Source organism: Anopheles cruzii, chromosome 2, assembly GCF_943734635.1.
Source record: "Anopheles cruzii chromosome 2, idAnoCruzAS_RS32_06, whole genome shotgun sequence".
Classification (NCBI taxonomy): Eukaryota; Metazoa; Arthropoda; class Insecta; order Diptera; family Culicidae; genus Anopheles; species Anopheles cruzii.
Window position 1 is genome coordinate 10,373,933 of NC_069144.1, and position 18,957 is coordinate 10,392,889.

At 48.4% G+C, this 18,957-nt stretch overlaps 7 protein-coding genes and 1 long non-coding RNA gene across 8 annotated transcripts; 5 read left to right on the plus strand and 3 right to left on the minus strand.

Annotated features, from left to right (window-relative positions):
• The first annotated feature begins 73 nt into the window (after positions 1-73).
• Positions 74-1,096, plus strand: LOC128269181 (phosphomannomutase). Its single transcript, XM_053006568.1, has one exon. It carries the CDS (start codon positions 137-139, stop codon positions 899-901), a length of 765 nt encoding a protein of 254 aa, XP_052862528.1. The 5' UTR covers positions 74-136; the 3' UTR covers positions 902-1,096.
• On the minus strand, positions 924-2,338 carry LOC128269180 (methylglutaconyl-CoA hydratase, mitochondrial-like). The gene has a single exon (XM_053006567.1). The coding sequence runs from the start codon at positions 2,159-2,161 to the stop codon at positions 1,214-1,216; it is 948 nt and encodes a 315-aa protein (XP_052862527.1). The 5' UTR covers positions 2,162-2,338; the 3' UTR covers positions 924-1,213.
• A 325-nt stretch (positions 2,339-2,663) lies between these two features.
• On the minus strand, positions 2,664-3,835 carry LOC128268267 (signal peptidase complex subunit 3). The gene is made up of 3 exons (XM_053005317.1): positions 3,495-3,835; positions 3,131-3,397; positions 2,664-3,050 (listed from the first exon to the last, which is right to left on the minus strand). Exons 1-3 carry the CDS (start codon positions 3,635-3,637, stop codon positions 2,921-2,923), a joined length of 540 nt encoding a protein of 179 aa, XP_052861277.1. The 5' UTR covers positions 3,638-3,835; the 3' UTR covers positions 2,664-2,920.
• LOC128278402 (uncharacterized) lies at positions 2,765-12,377 on the plus strand. The gene is made up of 4 exons (XM_053017130.1): positions 2,765-2,804; positions 11,504-11,758; positions 11,854-12,020; positions 12,102-12,377. The coding sequence occupies exons 1-4, from the start codon at positions 2,765-2,767 to the stop codon at positions 12,375-12,377; spliced, it is 738 nt and encodes a 245-aa protein (XP_052873090.1).
• LOC128268266 (bifunctional methylenetetrahydrofolate dehydrogenase/cyclohydrolase, mitochondrial) lies at positions 4,061-6,308 on the minus strand. The gene is made up of 4 exons (XM_053005315.1): positions 5,848-6,308; positions 5,225-5,399; positions 4,536-5,154; positions 4,061-4,462 (listed from the first exon to the last, which is right to left on the minus strand). Exons 1-4 carry the CDS (start codon positions 5,937-5,939, stop codon positions 4,326-4,328), a joined length of 1,023 nt encoding a protein of 340 aa, XP_052861275.1. The 5' UTR covers positions 5,940-6,308; the 3' UTR covers positions 4,061-4,325.
• On the plus strand, positions 6,885-7,420 carry LOC128268268 (uncharacterized). The gene is made up of 3 exons (XR_008269132.1): positions 6,885-6,983; positions 7,050-7,138; positions 7,236-7,420. It is a non-coding gene; the product is annotated as an uncharacterized LOC128268268 (long non-coding RNA).
• Positions 12,378-12,805: 428 nt separating the features above from the next.
• Positions 12,806-14,272, plus strand: LOC128267299 (WD repeat-containing protein 74). Its single transcript, XM_053004104.1, has 3 exons — positions 12,806-12,969; positions 13,044-14,058; positions 14,132-14,272. Exons 1-3 carry the CDS (start codon positions 12,882-12,884, stop codon positions 14,238-14,240), a joined length of 1,212 nt encoding a protein of 403 aa, XP_052860064.1. The 5' UTR covers positions 12,806-12,881; the 3' UTR covers positions 14,241-14,272.
• Positions 14,273-14,665: 393 nt separating this feature from the next.
• Positions 14,666-15,988, plus strand: LOC128277829 (uncharacterized). Its single transcript, XM_053016359.1, has 3 exons — positions 14,666-15,217; positions 15,280-15,538; positions 15,604-15,988. Exons 1-3 carry the CDS (start codon positions 14,679-14,681, stop codon positions 15,898-15,900), a joined length of 1,095 nt encoding a protein of 364 aa, XP_052872319.1. The 5' UTR covers positions 14,666-14,678; the 3' UTR covers positions 15,901-15,988.
• The last annotated feature ends 2,969 nt before the right edge of the window (positions 15,989-18,957 follow it).

Here is an 18,957-nt window from a genome sequence, read left to right on the forward strand (position 1 = left end):
TCAGTTTGAGCCTGCCGGCTGTCTGTTTACTTTTTACTCCGCTTTCGTCATTTTCGGAATACATTTTTCGCATTTTCAGTTGATCAGTGGCGATCACCCGAGCAAATTGTCCGTTTCCGACGCAAACCACGGAACAATGAAGCTACAACGGGATGAAATTTTGATACTGTTCGACGTGGACGGCACTCTGACCGAGCCACGGGCCGCGATCGAGGAGAACATGAAAGAATTCCTCTACCGTGACGTGTTACCGCGGGCCACTCTCGGGGTGGTCGGTGGATCCGATTTGGAGAAAATGCGCGAACAGCTTAATGGGTCGGAGTTTCTCACCAAGTTCGACTACGTGTTCCCGGAGAACGGGCTGGTTCAGTACGAAGCCGGCCAAGAAGTGGGCAAAGCGTCGATCGTCCAGCATCTCGGCGAGGACGTTCTGAAGCGATTCATCAACTACTGCCTGCGGTATATCGCCGACTTGGATATTCCGATCAAACGCGGCACGTTCATCGAGTTCCGCAACGGGTTGATCAACGTGAGTCCAATCGGACGCAACTGTTCGGTGGCGGAGCGCAAAGAGTTTTACGCGTACGACGCAGTGCACCGTATACGACAGACGATGATCGAGCGATTGCAGGTTGAGTTTCCCGCAGTGGACCTTACCTACTCCATCGGTGGGCAGATCAGCTTCGACGTGTTCCCGGCCGGATGGGACAAAACATTTTGCTTGCGTCACGTATTCAAGCGAAAAAAGGCATTTCGGGAGATTCACTTCTTCGGCGATAAAACCGACCCGGGAGGCAACGATTACGAGATCTACAGTCATCCGCAGACCGTCGGCCATCGTGTCACGTCACCGGACGACACCATGGCTCAGTTGGTGGAACTTTTGGAGCTGCAACAATGAACGGAAACAACGGCACTGATCGGCACGCGACGGAAAAAGGATTGGAATGTTGTCAATCCCTCTGCCTTTATTCGTAACGGTACACTCTATTAGGACAATTGTATTATTTTGTAACGAAAAAACAACAAAAATCAGTAACTTTGAGTTACAGAAGCAAAATGTGATCCACGAATGATCGAGGTTAATATACGAGGGAATATAAATGCACGTTTCCTGTGTTACCACCTATCACAGCGAGCCGAGTTCTCGAGCGGTTGAGTCATCATGGTCGTACATGGTCCCGTTGCGAAGGGGCCACCTGCCGCCGCCGTTTTATTCGCCGATAAAGTTTGGCTTCCGCTTCTCCGCAAAGGCCCGTAACCCTTCGAGGCGGTCCTTGGTCGGGATGACCTGTGCGTAGCACGCTTCCTCGATCGCGTACGCCGTGGCAAGGTCCACCTGGAGGCCCTTGTCGATCGCCTTCTTTGCCATGCGCACGCCGACCGGACCGTTGGGTACGATTTCCATCGCCAGTTCAAGGGCGCGACGGTACGCCGCGTCGCCCGTGTCGTTCGGTTGAACCGCGTGGTTCACGATGCCGAGGGCTTTCGCTTCCTCGCCACTGAACTGACGGGCGGTAAAGATAAGCTCCTTCGCGAGGGCCGGATTGAGGATGCGCGGCAAGCGTTGGGTTCCACCCGCGCCCGGAATTATTCCGAGCTTCGTTTCGACCAGGCCCAGCTTCGCGTTCGTGGCTACGACACGCATATCGCAGGCGAGTGCCATCTCGAGCCCACCACCGAGTGCGGCCCCGTCGATCGCGGCCACCACCGGTGTTGGCATCTGCTCAATGTTCACCATCATCTGACGCAGTTTCGACACGAACCGGCTCACCTCCTGCGGCGTAAAGGTGGCCCGTTCCTTGAGATCCGCTCCGGCACAGAACACACCCGGTACCAGGCTACGCACGATCACGACACGCACGTTTTTGTCGTGCGTCAGCAGCTCGATCGCGTCGAGCAGCTGTGTGACGAGGGTTTTGCTGAAAGAGTTGCGCGCCGTCGGGCGATTCAAGCCGAGCACCGCGATGCCCTGTTTGTCTTCCTCGGTCAGATACGTTAGCTGCAGCTCCTGGTTCGGAGCCACACCGCCGCCGCCACCCGTCGCTCCCGGTCCGTGGTCATCGTGGGCTCTGGACGCGGTGGTACCAAGGGAGCGCACCGCGAGTGCGTACTGTTTTGCAGCGCGGCCAGCAATCGCAAGCGTGGCCCTACCGAGCATCGTTACACGTGGCACCAAGCCGGTCACCAGAGGTCACCAATCCGATCGTAGCCACGTTGGAAGAAACTGATTTTACGGCGTATCTGGTGGGATTGTAGAAGGCGCAAGAAAACAGGTCGTTGCCACTCGGATCACTGCTGGCGCTTGTGCGTTGTGCCGTACACTTTGCGTGCGTTACATAAGAAAAATGACGTCGATCGTGTCGCACGGAGACAGCGCGATCAAAATCAAAACAATCTCTGTTGGAGCTTTTAAAAGTACGCATTTTGGAGCGTTAGGTGGGGAGACGCTCTGAGCAATCTTTGTTTTGAGAAATCAAGAAAATCTCAGACATACGAACGGGCTGTCAAGCTAGTGATGCTCGGTTCGATTGCAAGGCTACCGTGATCGAGTGGTACGTGTTGATCGGCACGCATGCCGTGTTTGATAACCGGTTACATTTAGGGCCCAGCGGGAGTTGCTGCAAACAAATAATTAACCACGGGGAACTGTAGTACCGTTTTGTCCACTTTTTATTGCAAATGCTTGCATCATTTTGCGTTGTTTTGTTTTTTCCTCTGTTTGACTTCTGTTCTATCATCCGGCTAGCGATCGCATTGAAATATGTTGAAGACCGACAGCACAATCGAGCTAGTGGCGGCGGGTATGACCTGGGCGAGCTCGTCGGCCTCGCGTTCTTCTTCGCGCCGCCGTCGCAAATATTCACTGACCACGTACCGGTGTGGCGGAGCCGGCGCGGACGACGACGGGCCGCGGCGACTAAACTGGGGACGCGATGTAGCCTTCGGGAAACTTAAACGAATGCTGCCCGTGTGAGAACACACTCGGCAGCAGACCGGCGTTCGGAATGATGTTCCACGAGAGGGTGAGCGTCACGTTTTGATGTCCCCTGCAAGAATGAAATGGACAAGACGCGGGTGTCATACAGTACTCGAAGCGAAGCGCAGGGTACGGCGCCACTTTACTCACTTCAAACCGTTGCCGTCGTCCCAGAAGTAATACTTTGTGTTCATGTTTTTCATGTCCAGATTGGCGTTCTCGCCCCGCAGGATAATCCTGTCCCACAGCACCACCTGGTTGAGCGTGTTCTGCTCGGTGGTGTACTCCGCGGTCAGGTACAGGAACAGCTGCTTCACGTTCCAGTTGAAGAGCGGGTTCAGATCGGTGCCCAGATCGAACGTGATGAACCCGAGGTCATTTTTCTCCCGCGACGCACTGAAGTCTGGCACGTTTTTGCTACAAACAAGTGAATCGAAAGTCGAGCGAAAAGGTTAAAAGAGCCGAAAGCGGCTACGTGGCCGCAGGGCCGGACCGGGCAGGGATGGATACTTACACCAACACTTTGACGGTGTTAATTTTGGCGTCCGTGCGATAGTCGTAGAAGAACGTCGAGGCGAAGCAGCAGAACGTGAGGAAGGACAGCACACTGAGCGAGTACGCCAGGATGGCGTTACCGCGGGTCATTACCGTGTGCATCGCAAATGTTCGGAGCTTCGGCGGCGGCCGGCGGTCGTGTCGTTCGAAGTGTGTTCCAAATAGTCCGAAACTGTGTCCGGATCTTTAGTCTGGGCACTTTGTTCCCGAAACAGTACACAAACCGGTGGCCGAAAATATCGAGAGAAATGTTCCGGCCGTCTTGAGCGGGTTTGGTGAGCTTTGCAACGACACGCAACCACCAACTGTCAAAAGCAGCCCGAGAAGCGAAAGAGACAGCAAGTAATGTCAACAAGAAAATGTAAAGCGCAGTGCACACTTGATTTGAATCGTGTTTGGCTGCTGAGATTTTACAGTTGATTGTTAACGTGAGTAGGCGAAGTTATTTACTGAGCCAATCTGAGCTGAATATTCCTGTTGAATAATTTGATTTCTTGGCAATCCCCACAGCCAAGCAATGCAAGCTCGGGAAGTTGTTAAGCATTCAGCATTTCTGTACTTTTTATTCGTCTGAACCTCCTGCCAACATAATGCTTCTAATGAATATTTACAATGTAAAAACCAAAACCAATCAAATTCAAACTTTTATTAAATCTTTAACCATTTTCCGCTATGCTGCGTCCCGTCGATGATGCGCCTTTTTATGTTGAATACTGCATAATTGTTTACTCTGACACGGCCACCCCTAAAGCACCCTAATTCTTTTTAAGCTACACATCCGGCATTGCGGCTAGTTCTGAACTGCCTTCGTTTGCTTTTTGGCAAGGTTTGTGGCTGCGATGAAAGTATTTTTCATCAACATTGCCACAGTCATCGGACCTACGCCTCCGGGCACCGGTGTAATGTGTCCGGCTATCTTGCGAACCTCTGCAAAAATACGAACGAACCGCGTGTTATACGCCACACATCGTTTTTTCACATCACTGCAAAGGATACTTACCGTCAAAGTCAACGTCCCCAACCAGCTTAGTTTTCCCCGTGGCCGGGTCCGTCACTTTCGTAATACCAACGTCGATCACGGCCGCCCCTTGCTTCACCATATCCGCCCCGATGAGCCCCGGCACGCCAGTGGCCGTCACTATTATGTCAGCGCTCTGGCAGAACCGTTTCAACTGCTCCGGAGGCGTGAACCTGTGGCATATCGTCACGGTGGCATCCATCGCACACGTATCATTGCGTCCATCGGCGTGTAGCAGCATCGCGATAGGCATGCCCACATTTTTCGATCGACCCACGACCACCGCGTTTTTGCCAAACGTCTCAATGTTGGCCCGCTTCAGAAGTTCCTGCACCCCCAGCGGGGTGCACGGAATGAGCGTGTTCATGTCGAGGCAGAGACGTCCCACGTTGCGCTCGTTAAAACCATCAACATCCTTATCGCAGGACACAAAGTTGCACACCTTGCGCTCGTTGATGTGTCCCGGTAGGGGTAGCTGGACCAAAATTCCGTCCACCGACTCATCCTCGTTCAGCTGGCGAATGCGCTCCAGCAGCACCTCTTCGGTAATGTCCGAACCGTACGATTCGGTCGTACTCACAATCCCGACATCTTTGGCGGCCTGCAAGCACGAAGGCGCGATCGATTATTGATTGCACTCAGTCAGAAGACCATTCCGTTCAATGACATACCTTCATCTTGTTGGCCACGTAAGTCGCACTGGCCGGATCGTCTCCGATCAGTATTGCCGTCAGTTGAGGGGCACGATGCCCCTTGGCCATCCATTTTTCCACCTGTTCCCGCAATTCTGCCCGAATGTCGGCTGCTATTTGCTTACCATCGATCAGCTGGGCCATTGCAAACTCGCTGTTTGGGGAAAAAAGTACGAATTAGTATCATAGACCTTTAATGTTTGGGTAAACGTTAGAAAACACATCAAGCACTGCGTGCGTGATCATCAGTCCCGTTCGTAAAGCAAAGTTTCTAAGCTAAGCAATATAAAGCTGAATCGCATCGTCGTGCCGGAAACAGTGTAGGTGTCGGTTGTTATTAAAGCAGGATAGATTACATTACACGCAGCGGAAAAAAGAACTACTCTAAAGCTACAGAACTACTCTACAGCTACAGAATATTCTCAGAAAAAGAAGCCAATGATCGTGTTCACAATGTACTACAAACCACAGTCACAACAAAGGCTCTAACAACTAGCTGACGAATGCCGAGGTGGCCAAGGTGAAATTAATCAAACCAGGGAGCGTTGAGGAAGCAACGATAAACACACCGCAGTCTCATGAAGACACTCGAGTGCTCTTACCTGTCGTCATTATCTTTGGTAGTTGATGTGTGATATCTCCGATGAAGCTGATTCACCGACGGAGGAGGGATTTTCACGGATTTATCGAGCATTGATTCTGACTTGGTACGCAGCTGCGTCGGGAACGAGGATCTTCGGTTCGGCTGGGGACTATCACAATTAACTTCCTCCGCTTGACTGTGCCCAACGAGATGGACACAACGATAGACGACTTTACACAATCGATCGAGGTTTAGCAATGAGCAGACGCTTCCGGGAAGATTTTCCGCCGCCTTGACACAGTTACCACTATCGGTCACGGATGCTGGGTGTGTACTGAACCAGCTTGTCTGTTGTCGATTGCTTTTAATCTCGAGTTCCCATCGAAAGGATTTCGCTGACGCAGATCTATGTTTGTCTCTACATAAGCCAGCGGATGCTGTGACGCTCTGACTGCATTCCGTCACTGGTCGGCTGGTGGAGTGCTTACGAAAGGCCGGCCCAAGCTGCCTCATCTTTATCATGTTTGTTTCAAAGTCCTGGCATGATCGTCACTCGTCGAAATGGCCTATGATTGAGGACGTTTCACCACACTCTATCGATCTGCTAGTCAACATGCGGAGGACAACGACACTGGTTAGATGATTCATCGTCCCACCACACAAAAGAAACGGAGAACCAAAATGAGTGAGGCATTACTAGTCAGATTGAACTGTGACAAACCAAACCAAAGCACTACAAGAACGTTTGCAAAGCAATTTACGGAAACTGTGCCATTGACCGATCGTTCTAGCCCTGTTACTGATTGATTGAACTCTTCACTCATTTTCCCGACCAATGGCCAATCTGACATGTTTTGAGTTTCGTGAGTATTGATTGAAAATATTTACAGTATATTGTGTTATACTTAATTCCATTTGAGACACAAGGCGACAGAACAGCGACTCAAGGAGAACAGCACGTGCGTCGGATGCCTTACGGCCATGCTGTTAATGGTAAACACTTAAACAACGTGATGATCGATAGATGATAACAAACCCCGCTGGTTAGCAACCGACATCATTGGCCACCAGGAAAAACACGCCCTTCGCAGTGCAGCGATCGCTGTAATACACCAACGGTTGGCTACGATCGCACACGATCTAGGAAAACAATTGGTAAGTTATAGATCGTTTCCATAAATAAGTTTTCATGATCGATTTCTTGACATGCGACCTTCGCAGGATGGAATCGTGGAGCTAGAACAACTGGCACCGAAGACCGCGGAACAACACTATCCGAACTATCCCAAACAGAACAGAGATCAAAACATGTAAGTAACACTTTTCCCTTAGTTAGTTTTACTGTACGGGTTAGTAAGCCGCACGATCAGGACATGCAGCTCGAATGAACGTTAATCGCTTCTCTAGTCTTTGTCAGGAAAGGTGGTTTCCGCTGCGTAAAATACTTACATCAAACTTAAGGAATCGTACGAAAGTACCTCGCGTAGAATTAACGACCAAGGAAAGCACTGGTCTGCAGCGATTTGTTTACATTCTCATCGGCATTTCCATCTAACTGTCACTTGGTTGACTGCTCGGAAAATGGACAGCAGTGCAACAAAAAGCCGTTGATTCAGTCACCGGAAAGTATTGGCCGACATATGTTTTGGAAATGCCTCTTTCGTTTTATTAAATCAGTAGTCGGTGGCAGAAATATATGTATATACAGAATCTTGTTATACTAATCCCGAGTAACGCACCTGATGCAGATTTTCCAGCCATACCGAGCGTCGCACGTCGATTCTGGCTTTGGGCAATAAAAGGGGTAGCCATTCAAACGAGGAGTCTGAATCATTGCGGTCGCACGGAACAAGAATCAATCTCTGGAGCTTATTGTGATGGAGCGGCAGCACCCTTTGACTGTAGAATAGCTGCACGTGTCAGAAGAAAATGTTTCGAAAAGATCATTAAGTTATAACTATTGTAGCCTTCCGTTAAGCCGTCACTTACCGGATCATAACCGATTATTTCTAAGTAGCGAACATTGTTGCGAGGGAAGTGCTTATACAGGGTGGTCAAAAACGCGTGCACATTTTGAACTACTCATTATTTGACGTTTAAAACGTCAAACTTGATTCTGGAAAATGTAAACATTTAGTAGACACTTCCAAATTTACTAAATGGGTCGCTTTACGCTTGAAGAATGCTGGAATATATTAAAAACTTACTTCCAAAGTGGTAGGTCTAATCTCAAACTGTACGATATTTGAAAAGCACATTTCATTTAAGCTTATTCCCACCTCGGTGGTTATGTTAACAAGCAGAATTGTCGTTTTTGGGGTTCGGAAAACCCACACGTCGTGCATGAGAAGCCAATGCACCCACAACGAGAGACTGTTCGGTGCGGATTTTGGTCTTGCGGCATCATCGGCCGACGTATGAAAGAATGAAGAAGGAGCCGCCGTAACCGTCAACGGCGAACGCTACAGAGCAATGTTAGCTAATTGGTTCTTTGGTGAAATTGAAGCTGAGAACTTAGACAACATTTGGTTTCAACAGAATGGCGCTACTTGCCATACAGCCACAGCCACGATCAATTGTTTGCGCCGCATCTTCGGACAGCGAATAATCAGCAGAAATGGTGATGTGAATTGGCCTTCAAGAAGCTGCGATTTGACGCCTTTGGATTATTATCTTTGGGGAGCGGTGAAAGATAAATGTTATGCAAACAAACCACCAATATTGACGACCTTAAGAGCGAAATTGAAATTGCCATTGCCGCGATAGGACCAACGACAGTCGAAAAAGTGCTCAAAAATTGGGTCGACCGAATAGGGTACTGCGAAGCCAGTCGTGGTGGACATTTGTTTTTCACACATAAATTTGATGATCAACCTTTCAAATAAATGTTTAAGCATCGAAAAATATTCAGCCGTTTTTGTTTTATAACCAAATCAAAATGTGCACGCGTTTTTGACCACCCTGTATATTTTGCACGTCATGGATGCATTTTCATTTATTTTTATGCATTTTTTTGCATTCCTTTTCATAGGCCAACACCGTACTTCAAGTTATCGAAGCTTTAGCGATTTGCCAATTTGCCTTTCAAATCTGTAATTTTCATATGGTCGCCACATCTGCAAAAGAAAATCGAACCGAATTTAAATGGGCGGATTGATTCACTTACTCTTACGCTTGTTCTCTTACGCCTGGGTACTCGCTCAGCGTCAAACGAGTAAGTTGTGGGAAACTGCAAAAGATGAATCTTGTGACATGATCATTTTCTATGGTTTCCTGCGACCACTTGGGTTCATATTTGAAGCACGTCAACTGTGGAGCCACAGTGCAGAGCTTATGTAAGAGTTCCACCGGAAAAAACAAATCGAATTCACCAACCTCGATGGTTTCGAGTGAATTTATCGCATTGCATCCTTGAAAAATGTCCATTCCAAGATATCCTTCCAACTTAAAATACTGGAAGTAAATGGTAATATTAAATAACACCGCGCCAGATACATAATTCACCGATTGTCTGCTTACCTTGAGCTCAGTTAGTTGCGACAGTGACCCAAACGTTCCACCGTCTTGGGTTTGAAATCGAAAATTCAACGATAAATGTGTCAGTTGATCATAGTGGCCCGTGATGATTTGAATCAGCGAATTGTGAATGAAATTGCTTTTGATGGAAAGTCGCCGAAGGGAGGTGTGCTTTCGAAAAAACTCTTCACTTGTCTCTGGATCATACTCATGTTTATCTATCTTTTCATCGATTGACAACTCTTCCAGACAAGGAAAATTCAGTTCCAAAAAAGGGTTATAAAAATAATTTTCGAATAGGAATGTGACATAAACCAGCTTCAATTGGCCACTGAAATGTCGGTACACATCTAATTCTTGCGCAGAATTACAGTTCATGTGAAGACATTCCAAATTAGGCACAGCCATGCACAATCTAACCGCCGCAGATGGATTCTGGCAAACATCAAAAGTCAGGTATTTCAGCTTTGGTAGGAGTTCATAGGGTATAATCGATTCTGTACATTCTTTCAAACCGTTCGTAATCGTCAAATGCTGCAGATTAGGAAGATGCGTCAACATTCTTTGTAACTGGCGTGAGGTGAAGCCGGAACATATCTCGATTTCCAGGGTTAATATCGAAAGACTGTACTTGCGTACTATCTTGTACCAAGTGCTCGTACGCCCGGAATAATCTTCGAGTCTAACGTGACGATATTTTCGATTACTTTTGGGAAAATAGTAAATAAAATATAATAAAATAGGAGAAAGATACACTAGCGCCACTCGATTCATCCGTCGACCCGAAAAGGTAAGTTCGGCCCATCGACGACAAACCAGAGACGCATCCTTCAGCGTAACCAGATCGAGGTAGTCAAATATTGTGCACCATAGCTACAAAGTACAATTAGTTGATAAATAACCGGTCCAAACATGTGAACCAAATGATACTCACTTCGTCTGGCAGGTCGGACATGATCGTTGGCTCGTGAAACTTCTTCCGAGTAAAACACGTCTCCTCAACGCCGGTTAAAAATCGACACGATACTCGATAGAAACAAAAACAATGCATACGCGGACACAGTTGTCACAAAGGATAGCTGTCATCGAAGGGATCGAGATCACCGGAAGTTTGCTTTGCTGTTTCGCTATTGATTTTCCTTCTTCTCTTCTTTCGCTCTTCGTTACCGGTTGAATCTGAATCGGTTTGAAGGCTTCGTTTTGAAAACATTTTTATGTCATAACTCGAGAGTGTTAAAAACCGTGGGACCGTTGTAGAACATAAAATCAACCAAAATGAACCATTTTTAACACATTTCACAGTTAATGCGAATGAGAATCTTTCGGTAAGATAGGCGTTGTCACAATTAAAGGAAAAGTTAAAGATTCTGTTCCCAAGGGCACGGTTCCCGGTCACACGCACACGTGACTTTATGTGCTGGCGTAGAAACAGCAAAACCTTGAAACTAATGCTACGATGACTGTCTGGAACTGGTGGACAAACTCCTTCACAACCGCCAAGCGAATCTGATGTCTCCCAAATACTTCGTCACACCGTGGTGAGTGCGAATAATGGGCTTGCCACGGCCTGCAGCGCACAGGCCGTCACATTAACCTTTAAGATGAAGATGGCTGATTTCCGCTTTCCGATTCTTCCAGAGTTTAGCCAAGCTCGACGCAATGTGTGCCAACACCAAAGGGTACCTGCTGCTTTGCGCAAAGTGTGCGTAATTTCGGCGTAATCGTCGCTGCGTTTCGTTAATTCGCATTCATACAATTTTTGTCGCCAAAAATTGGGCTAATGCTTTTGACACCGTGCAGCACAGCAGAGGGAAGGATGGCCAACTTTTTCTCTTCACTCAAAAAATACAAACAATAGGATGTATTGTCTTCTCTTTTTGCCATATGTATTCCGTTTTAAAATCCGTGGTTCAAAGGATGCCCCGAAATGTCGTTATAAAAGAGCAGTGCTGGGCAGGGGCATGGCGCAGTAGTAACCGAGAGACACGCGTGCCGACAACACCCAACATTCACCGTGACTAAACCGAGCAGGGAGTAACATTAGTTAAAGTTTATTGCGTACTGCCCACCGAACATCAATGTCCCTGGGATAGGCAAATGTGTTTGGAAGCACCTCAAAATGAAGCGTTTCTGGTGCCACGCTGGTACAGCGACTACAGTTTTAGTGCTTTTGCTTAGTGGCTCGGTGTGGTGCATAGCGAGCAGCAAGTCGGTTACTTCCGTCGACGGTGACCGGAATTGGAAAGCGAAAGACACACAAACCGCTGGATCAAGCTTGTGGTCTCCGGCGTCCGAGTATTACGACGATCGCGATCGCAATGTAGGAGGATACAAAAAGGACTTCATAACCAGCTATGAGGACAAATACCCCGGTAACAGTCCGCCGTACGGAAACAAATTCCGGCTAGGGTCATGTGCGTTTTCGTGATCGATACACAACCACGGTGTTTGCGTGTGTACACTGAATGGAAGGCTAACTGTATCTTCTGTCGTGATTCCGTAATTGTAGCTACGTTCAGCGGTGGAAGCTACTACACACCCGGTGGCACGTACGATCGGAGACCATTCTATGGGTCCACGGGACCTTCCGTCTACGGGGTACAGGACTACGACGGAGCGTACGAGTATGGCCCTCATGGGCAGGGATACTCCTTAAACTATCCGTATGGTGGGAAAGTAAGTCAACTCGTTTCCGCTAAGGAAAGCTTGACTCATCGTGTTTGAAGTTTGATGCTGATCGCGTAACATTTATTTAAGGACCTCACCCGTTCGGTGCTGTTGCCCCTGGCTGGAGCGACGCTCCTAGGCATTGCGGCCGCTCTGGTTGCCAATCCGGTGCTGCTGCATTTGGGTGTGTCGGCAGGCAAACGGAAAAGGAGAGATGTTTCCTCACCGAGTGACCCCGATCTTGCCTACCGTGGACAGCTAAGTCCTACCGCCAGTGCAAGTCGTCTCCTTAAGTTGGCTGATAAGCGACGGAAAAAATCTGCCCGATCGAGACAAGCCAAGGTTGAGGAATATGTGAAACACTGACAATACCTTTCGAATGATTACAAATTGATCCCCATCCCGTATTACTGATTTACTGAGTGAAATAAACGTGTGAAATTAAACGATTTATTTTTAACCATTCGGTAAACCATCGTAACGAACGTCTCGTAGAGCGGTTCAAACCGTTTCGAGCACTACCGATTCGATGAGCTGTCAAACTGGTACCGCTCGAAAGTTGTTGGGCGGTTTCCTACGCAAAATGTGCCAATCTTTTACTGTGGAATCAAATTCTAATCCGAAATTAGTTAATTATGTGTTTAGTTTGAACATTTAACAGCTGAAACAGTTGGCGTACTTTAAAACATGAATTTCAATTAGTTACGTTTGGCAGCACGGCTCGAAACCGCAACATCAACTGTCAAACTGTCAAAGTTGACCATGCCGCATTTTGTTTACCGTTCCGAAGCACGGTTTCTGAGCGGGCGATCCGCGCGCAGTTGAACCGTGAATTTCTTCTTTCTGCCTGTGGCGCACGGAACCGGAAAGATGAAGTTTTCAACAGTAAACGCCAAGTGTGCGTCTTACGACGAAAAACACATCTTCTATGTTGGGGCGCACACGGGCTCGTTTAAAAGTGAGTGACGAGCGAGCGGCACCAGCTTTCAAGCGTTCCGTTAACCTTCCTTTCCCGATCCATCCTCGACACAGGTATCAATGCGTCCGCCGATGATCCGTACGCCCAGAAGAATCTGCACCCGATCGAAACGCTTACCAAAACGTCCAAAATAACGTGCCTGGAGTTTGGCAACCCGGAGCAGACGGAAATTCTGGTCGGTCGAACGAACCGGTTCGTGAAGGTGTTTGACACGCTCGAAGGGCAGTGCACGTCCAACTTTGAGGCCGGCAAAGATGAAGTGGTGGGCCTCGGGCGCAGCGGTGAATGTATCGTGGTTGGGTCCGCCAACGGCACCGTACAGATTGTGAAGTATCCGACGCCGGTCGAGTTTAGTGTAGGTGAAAATCTGTCCCGGCTGCGCCTGTGCCCCGGCGAGACGAGCCGCATGGTAACGGGGGGCAAGCTACTGAAGCAGATCATCAAACTGTGGGACCTGGAAACGCAGACCGTACTGTTTAGCGCCAAAAACGTACGGAAGGATATGCTCGAGCTGGAGCAGCCGGTCTGGGAAAACGATGTGGTGTTTGTGAACCGCAACGTGATCGCGTCCTGCTCACGCCACGGCTACGTTCGCCTGTACGACACACGGGGACCACAGAAACGGCCCGTGCAGGGCTTCACCTCGGACGATCCGGACGATCAGCTGTCGTTCTCGTGTCTGGCCGCGCACGGTGATCACCATCTGTACGCCGGAACGACAACGTTCGGTGCCCGGGCTTTCGATGTTCGCAAAATGAAGAGCCACATTCACGTGTACAAAGGATTCACGGGTACGGTCAGTGCGATCCGGGTGGATCCTACTGGACAGCACCTGCTTACCGGTTGTCTCGATCGGTACGTGCGCGTTCACCATACACAGCGCACGGCCCTAGAGTACCGCTGTTACATGAAATCCAAACCGACCCATGTGCTGATCGCACAGTACCGGGAGCGGCAGGAACGGGAGTCCAAGCCGGCCGAGGGCGACGATGTTGAGATCATCGAATCGGACACGAATGCGTCCGATGCCGAGTACGATGAACTGTTCTCCAACATGCCCACCGTGAAGTGAGTAAACCGACCGTCCAGGTTTTGCTTGGGGAAACTTGGTTTCTGACTTTTATCTGTTGTGTCCTTTTAGCGAACGTGCTGCTCAATCCAACAAGCGAAAAGCTGCGGAGAGCGGAGATTCGACAAAGGAACCCGCGAAGCTTGGTCAGAAGAAGAAAAAATCCATCAAAAGCAACTAATAAACATCCGTTGGAGTTCTTTTTGCGGACCCACTTACTTTTGCAGTGATCTTTTTAATAGTCAAATAGGATATTTACAAAGATAGGTCCATAAACTAAAGAAAAACGGTTGCAGTGTAGCCAAGCCAGATGGTCAGCTACACAATCTAAGCGTAATCAGTTGTGCCGTTGAGAGTACATGCTGATTGCGTAGAATTGGCCAAACATTTCGCACAAAATGGCACAGACCATGTGACGCTGCGGCAACCCAGTTGAAGCGCCTCGGTGCAATAAATTGTCTCACGCCAACACGGCGGCTACTCTCCTTATCAGTTATCAAGCGCGGCTTGTAAACAATTGTCCAATTGTCCATCTTTCGCTTATCTCGCACCGACGACGGGCACGGGTCGTCGTCTATTGGAGTTTTAACCCAGCCGTCCCATCAGTTCATCTGCAACCATGGCCCTGGTGTCGATCCGTGACTACGAGGCGCGAGCGCACGAAATCATCCCCCGGAATGCGCTCGACTACTTCCGCAGTGGCGCAGGGGACGAACTGTCGCTGCGCTTGAATCGAACCGGCTTCGATCGGTTGCGCATTCGGCCGCGGATGTTGCAGGGTGCCAACGAGCGAGACCTGTCCTGCACCGTGTTCGGTGAGCGGTTTTCGATGCCGATCGGAATCTCGCCAACCGCCATGCAACGGATGGCCCACCCGGACGGTGAGGTGGCCAATGCACGGGCCGCGGCCAGCCAGCGCGTACCGATCATCCTCAGCACCATCAGCACCACCTCGATCGAGGATGTGGCCAGTGCGACGCCCGGGTCGGTGAAGTGGTTCCAGCTGTACATCTATCGCGATCGCAGCGTCACCGAGTCGCTGGTGCGCCGTGCGGAAGCGGCCGGCTTCCGGGCGATCGTGCTGACGGTGGACGCTCCGGTGTTCGGTCTTCGAAGGTCCGATATGCGCAACAGGTTTTCGCTGCCACCGCATCTGACGTAAGGACGCTCTTTTCGGCGTTGCGTGTCCTCCAAGAGTATTGAACGCTCCGTTGTTTCAGGATTGCCAATTTTGTCGGCAAAGCGGCAACCGGCGTTCACAGTCAGGGTGGCTCGGGTATCAATGAGTACATTGCCGCCCAGCTGGATCCGGCCCTGTCGTGGGACGACGTGAAGTGGTTGGTCGGTTTCACCAAACTGCCCGTCGTGGTCAAGGGCATACTCACGCGGGAAGACGCCATAATTGCGGCCGATCTGGGGGTGCACGGAGTGTTCGTTTCCAACCACGGTGCCCGCCAAGTGGACTCGGTTCCCGCCTCGGTAAGGACACGCTCGCCACGGCGCTGGGCCCGCGTTTCAACCACCGCCCTTCCCTGTTGTTGCAGATCGAAGCGCTGCCGGAGATAGTGAAGGCGGTCGGTGATCGGGTGGAAATATTTCTCGACGGAGGAATCACCCAGGGGACGGACGTTTTCAAGGCACTGGCTCTCGGTGCACGGATGGTCTTCTTTGGCCGCCCGGCCGTGTGGGGACTGGCGGTGCATGGGCAGCAGGGCGTTGAGAACGTGCTAGGCATCTTGAGGATGGAACTGGACCTCACCATGGCGCTCGTTGGCTGCAACACGATCGCGGAGATTACGAAAAACTACATAGTACACGAGGAGTACTACAGCAAGCTGTAAACCCCTCGATCCGATAGTTTTCGATTCAACGGAAAATGTTCCATTAAGTCCAATTAATGAAAATGACTTTAAAAATTCAATAAATAAATCAAGAGTAATATAAAACCAGTCCCTTTCTAATCAGGAAAATTGGGCTACCTCTGCGGAGCCCTATTGAAAGTTTGGCAGGAACCGGTTCCGTGTTTCTGTTTCTTTCATGTTCACGTTTCATTTCATTTTCATTTTCATTTGTTCATTATTCTTTCTTTCTAAACGCAGAAGAAATCCACAAGGTTCGGCTGTTAGGGCAAGACTGATTTATTTTTTTACGTTTCGTTCTTATATAATGTTCCTCCCTTATCTAACTTATCCCTAACTTTCCTATTTCTATCTACCGATTTATCGTATCCATTGTGATTCATCATGTTAACGCTCAGGGAAACATAACTAACCGAAGATTTGGTCTATTTGTTAGGAACCGTTGATTACCACATTATGTAGCCGTTGTTGGTGATCGCTGATGTTCTGCCAGGTTTACTTAGTGTTTACTCCGGCGCACTCGCCGGAGTGCGCTTGTTGATCGTATTCCCGCTATCCGCAATAATTCTTCATAATTAATAAAGCATAGACACAACGGGATTCCTCAAACTCAAACACCCGACGACGGAACGATGGAACAGGAGTCGGTTTCGGCGGCGGCGATGGACTCGTACCGGGACGGTTATCCGTCAGCAGCGACCTCCTCAGAGTGACCGGCAACCACCACCAGCGGCTGCACGGCACCACCGAGCGGGGTGGATCGCTGAGGCCGCCGAGCCTTCCGTCGATGTATCGGCTGTTCGCACCGATCCTGATGCGCCGCAACTTCAGCTTCCTCGTCAACCTTCACTACACCGCGCTGCTGGGCTTCCCGGAGTTCGGTAGCGCTGGCGGGGCCAGCGGGACCGCCGGTAAGATGATCGTCCTTCAAAATTCTTCTTAAAGTGGATGCATTCACGTTCAGCGCCTGAGCACGACGGCGATACGACACATTCGGATTTTTGGCCACGCTCTCTCTAACCGCGTCAACAACTTCGTTGGAGCGTCGCGGACGCGGTCGAATGGGACGCGGGCGATTAGCTACAGAGCCGAATTCAAAGAAATTTTTCGCCAAAGTACGAATTGTGTTGGCGGAAGGCGCCGAATGTCTTCCATGCTTCTTACGATAAGCACGCACAGTTTTCACAATTGACCGATTGTTTTCAATGTAGAGCGCCACAATTTCAGCCCGCTGTGTTGCCGTTAATTGATCCATGACGGTTTGTCAAAATCGACTGACAAAAGGCGGAATTATTTGACATTTAAATAGGTCCTGTCATGATGACGCACGCAAAATTAAATAATTCATGAAGATTTGAATCGAATAAGACACAACAAACGTTGCACTTGATTGGTTTTACTATTTTTATTTGAAAGATTTTGTATGTTTTTCTTTACTTGTAGTTTATGTTGAGTAGTTTTTGAAGTTTCCTCACCGTTTTTGGCATAACACCGTAATTTTGAGTTCGGTTTTTGCAACATTTGTATAAGTTCATAGTTGATTTTGGCTGCCTATTTCCAATAATGTTTGCATGTCTGTGTGTGGAGTGTGTCTGTTTATTTGTTGTCTCGGATTACTATTAATTGTTTAAGATTAAATTTCATACGCTTATTACTGTGGTTTGTTTTTCATTCGTTAATTGCTAATAATCAAAGTGGTATGGATTTACGCTTACTTGCTTTCATTTAAATCTCCTTCCGGTGCTGCGTAGTTTCCTACTATTCATGGTTTTTGTTTGTTCTTTAGTGGGAAGCAAGCGGTTTTATCACTACATTAATTCTGGTTATTTTGCAAAATGTTACCATTCACGCACAGTAATCCACCGGTTTGCAGTACTTTGCAATTTTGCACACCTCTTGTTTAAGTTATTGAATATGCAAACCTTACCTAGCGAAAACGAATCAGCTCTACTATTTCCTCATACTCCTAAATAGTTGTTCACACATCCTGGCGAGAGAGATTAATTAAATTATAGATTATACTAAAGCGTGATGGTTTGTGTGATGCATTTCGCTTACATTTGAGTTTAAAAATTCATGTACGATGCATGAAAACGAAGCACAGAAACGCGCTCGGTCTTGGCGAAACCAAACCAACTCAAAAGCTCAAATTCTATCTGTCTCTCTCTCTATTTATGGCAGAAGAGGTAAAAATTCAAAGCCATCGATACGAAAATGATCTTACGAATTGATCGTCGTTAAAGCAACCCGGCATAACTACACCCGGTCGTCACACGCTTTGCCTTATGTTTGGATGCGCATTTTTGTGTTCTGCTCTCGTGTGCTGTTTGTGTGGTTTGTACACCAGATGTTGCGTAATTTTGATTTGTTTCGCTGTTTTTTCGTTCGCATCCGTATTCGCGATCGCGCAGTTCGTGGTTGTTGATCGTAAGCACTGTGCATATTAAGCATTAGGAGCCCTCCTTTAATCAAGTTTTTGAATAAAGCCCACTAAACGAAAACGCACCCCAGGCGAATTCGGAGGAGATTCGTTTGCACCTGGTTTCAAGGAGCGACGCAGAGTAAACGGTATATGGCACTGTCGGGGCATTAACTCAACTCACGAATCATTTTCGATCTCACTCGCACTTTACACACATAGAGTAGGGGATTACTGTCGGAAATTTCGATCAATACGCTGGACGCTGAATGTGACTAGAAATGTGTTAAAAGCGATTCGTAATGTGTGTAGCCTTGAGTGTGCACCAAACAAAAAGAAGACTTAAAAAGGGACACCTTAATAAAACACAGAAAATCCCATGCTTAGTCACTTGAACCCAATTGAGGCTTACGATCAAAACGCACCAGTGAAGTGTTGTCAAGGACTACAAGCGCCGCGGCTCTGAACCGGTTCTGATTCCCACCACCTAAACTGATCCTAATATCCTTTGCTTGGTTTCCACAAATTTGTTATATAGAAGAGAGTAGTGTTGCCTTTACGCTGTGATCGCTATTTCATATTTTTGTTTTAAATTTTAACATTGATAGCATTGACGTTCC

Coding starts and splice junctions, on each gene's coding strand:
- LOC128269181 (XM_053006568.1), top strand. CDS start 137: ATGAAGCTACAACGGGATGAAATTTTGATACTGTTCGACGTGGACGGC.
- LOC128269180 (XM_053006567.1), bottom strand. CDS start 2,161: ATGCTCGGTAGGGCCACGCTTGCGATTGCTGGCCGCGCTGCAAAACAG.
- LOC128278402 (XM_053017130.1), top strand. CDS start 2,765: ATGTTGAAGACCGACAGCACAATCGAGCTAGTGGCGGCGG. Junction 2,805..11,503: donor AATCGAGCTAGTGGCGGCGG/GTATGACCTGGG, acceptor CAGCGACTACAG/TTTTAGTGCTTTTGCTTAGT. Junction 12,021..12,101: donor ACTATCCGTATGGTGGGAAA/GTAAGTCAACTC, acceptor CATTTATTTAAG/GACCTCACCCGTTCGGTGCT.
- LOC128268267 (XM_053005317.1), bottom strand. CDS start 3,637: ATGCACACGGTAATGACCCGCGGTAACGCCATCCTGGCGTACTCGCTC. Junction 3,398..3,494: donor AACACCGTCAAAGTGTTGGT/GTAAGTATCCAT, acceptor ACTTGTTTGTAG/CAAAAACGTGCCAGACTTCA. Junction 3,051..3,130: donor GACGACGGCAACGGTTTGAA/GTGAGTAAAGTG, acceptor TCATTCTTGCAG/GGGACATCAAAACGTGACGC.
- LOC128268266 (XM_053005315.1), bottom strand. CDS start 5,939: ATGCTCGATAAATCCGTGAAAATCCCTCCTCCGTCGGTGAATCAGCTT. Junction 5,155..5,224: donor ACGTGGCCAACAAGATGAAG/GTATGTCATTGA, acceptor TCGTGCTTGCAG/GCCGCCAAAGATGTCGGGAT. Junction 4,463..4,535: donor TGGGGACGTTGACTTTGACG/GTAAGTATCCTT, acceptor GTATTTTTGCAG/AGGTTCGCAAGATAGCCGGA.
- LOC128267299 (XM_053004104.1), top strand. CDS start 12,882: ATGAAGTTTTCAACAGTAAACGCCAAGTGTGCGTCTTACGACGAAAAA. Junction 12,970..13,043: donor GCACACGGGCTCGTTTAAAA/GTGAGTGACGAG, acceptor TCCTCGACACAG/GTATCAATGCGTCCGCCGAT. Junction 14,059..14,131: donor TCCAACATGCCCACCGTGAA/GTGAGTAAACCG, acceptor GTGTCCTTTTAG/CGAACGTGCTGCTCAATCCA.
- LOC128277829 (XM_053016359.1), top strand. CDS start 14,679: ATGGCCCTGGTGTCGATCCGTGACTACGAGGCGCGAGCGCACGAAATC. Junction 15,218..15,279: donor TCGCTGCCACCGCATCTGAC/GTAAGGACGCTC, acceptor CCGTTGTTTCAG/GATTGCCAATTTTGTCGGCA. Junction 15,539..15,603: donor TGGACTCGGTTCCCGCCTCG/GTAAGGACACGC, acceptor CTGTTGTTGCAG/ATCGAAGCGCTGCCGGAGAT.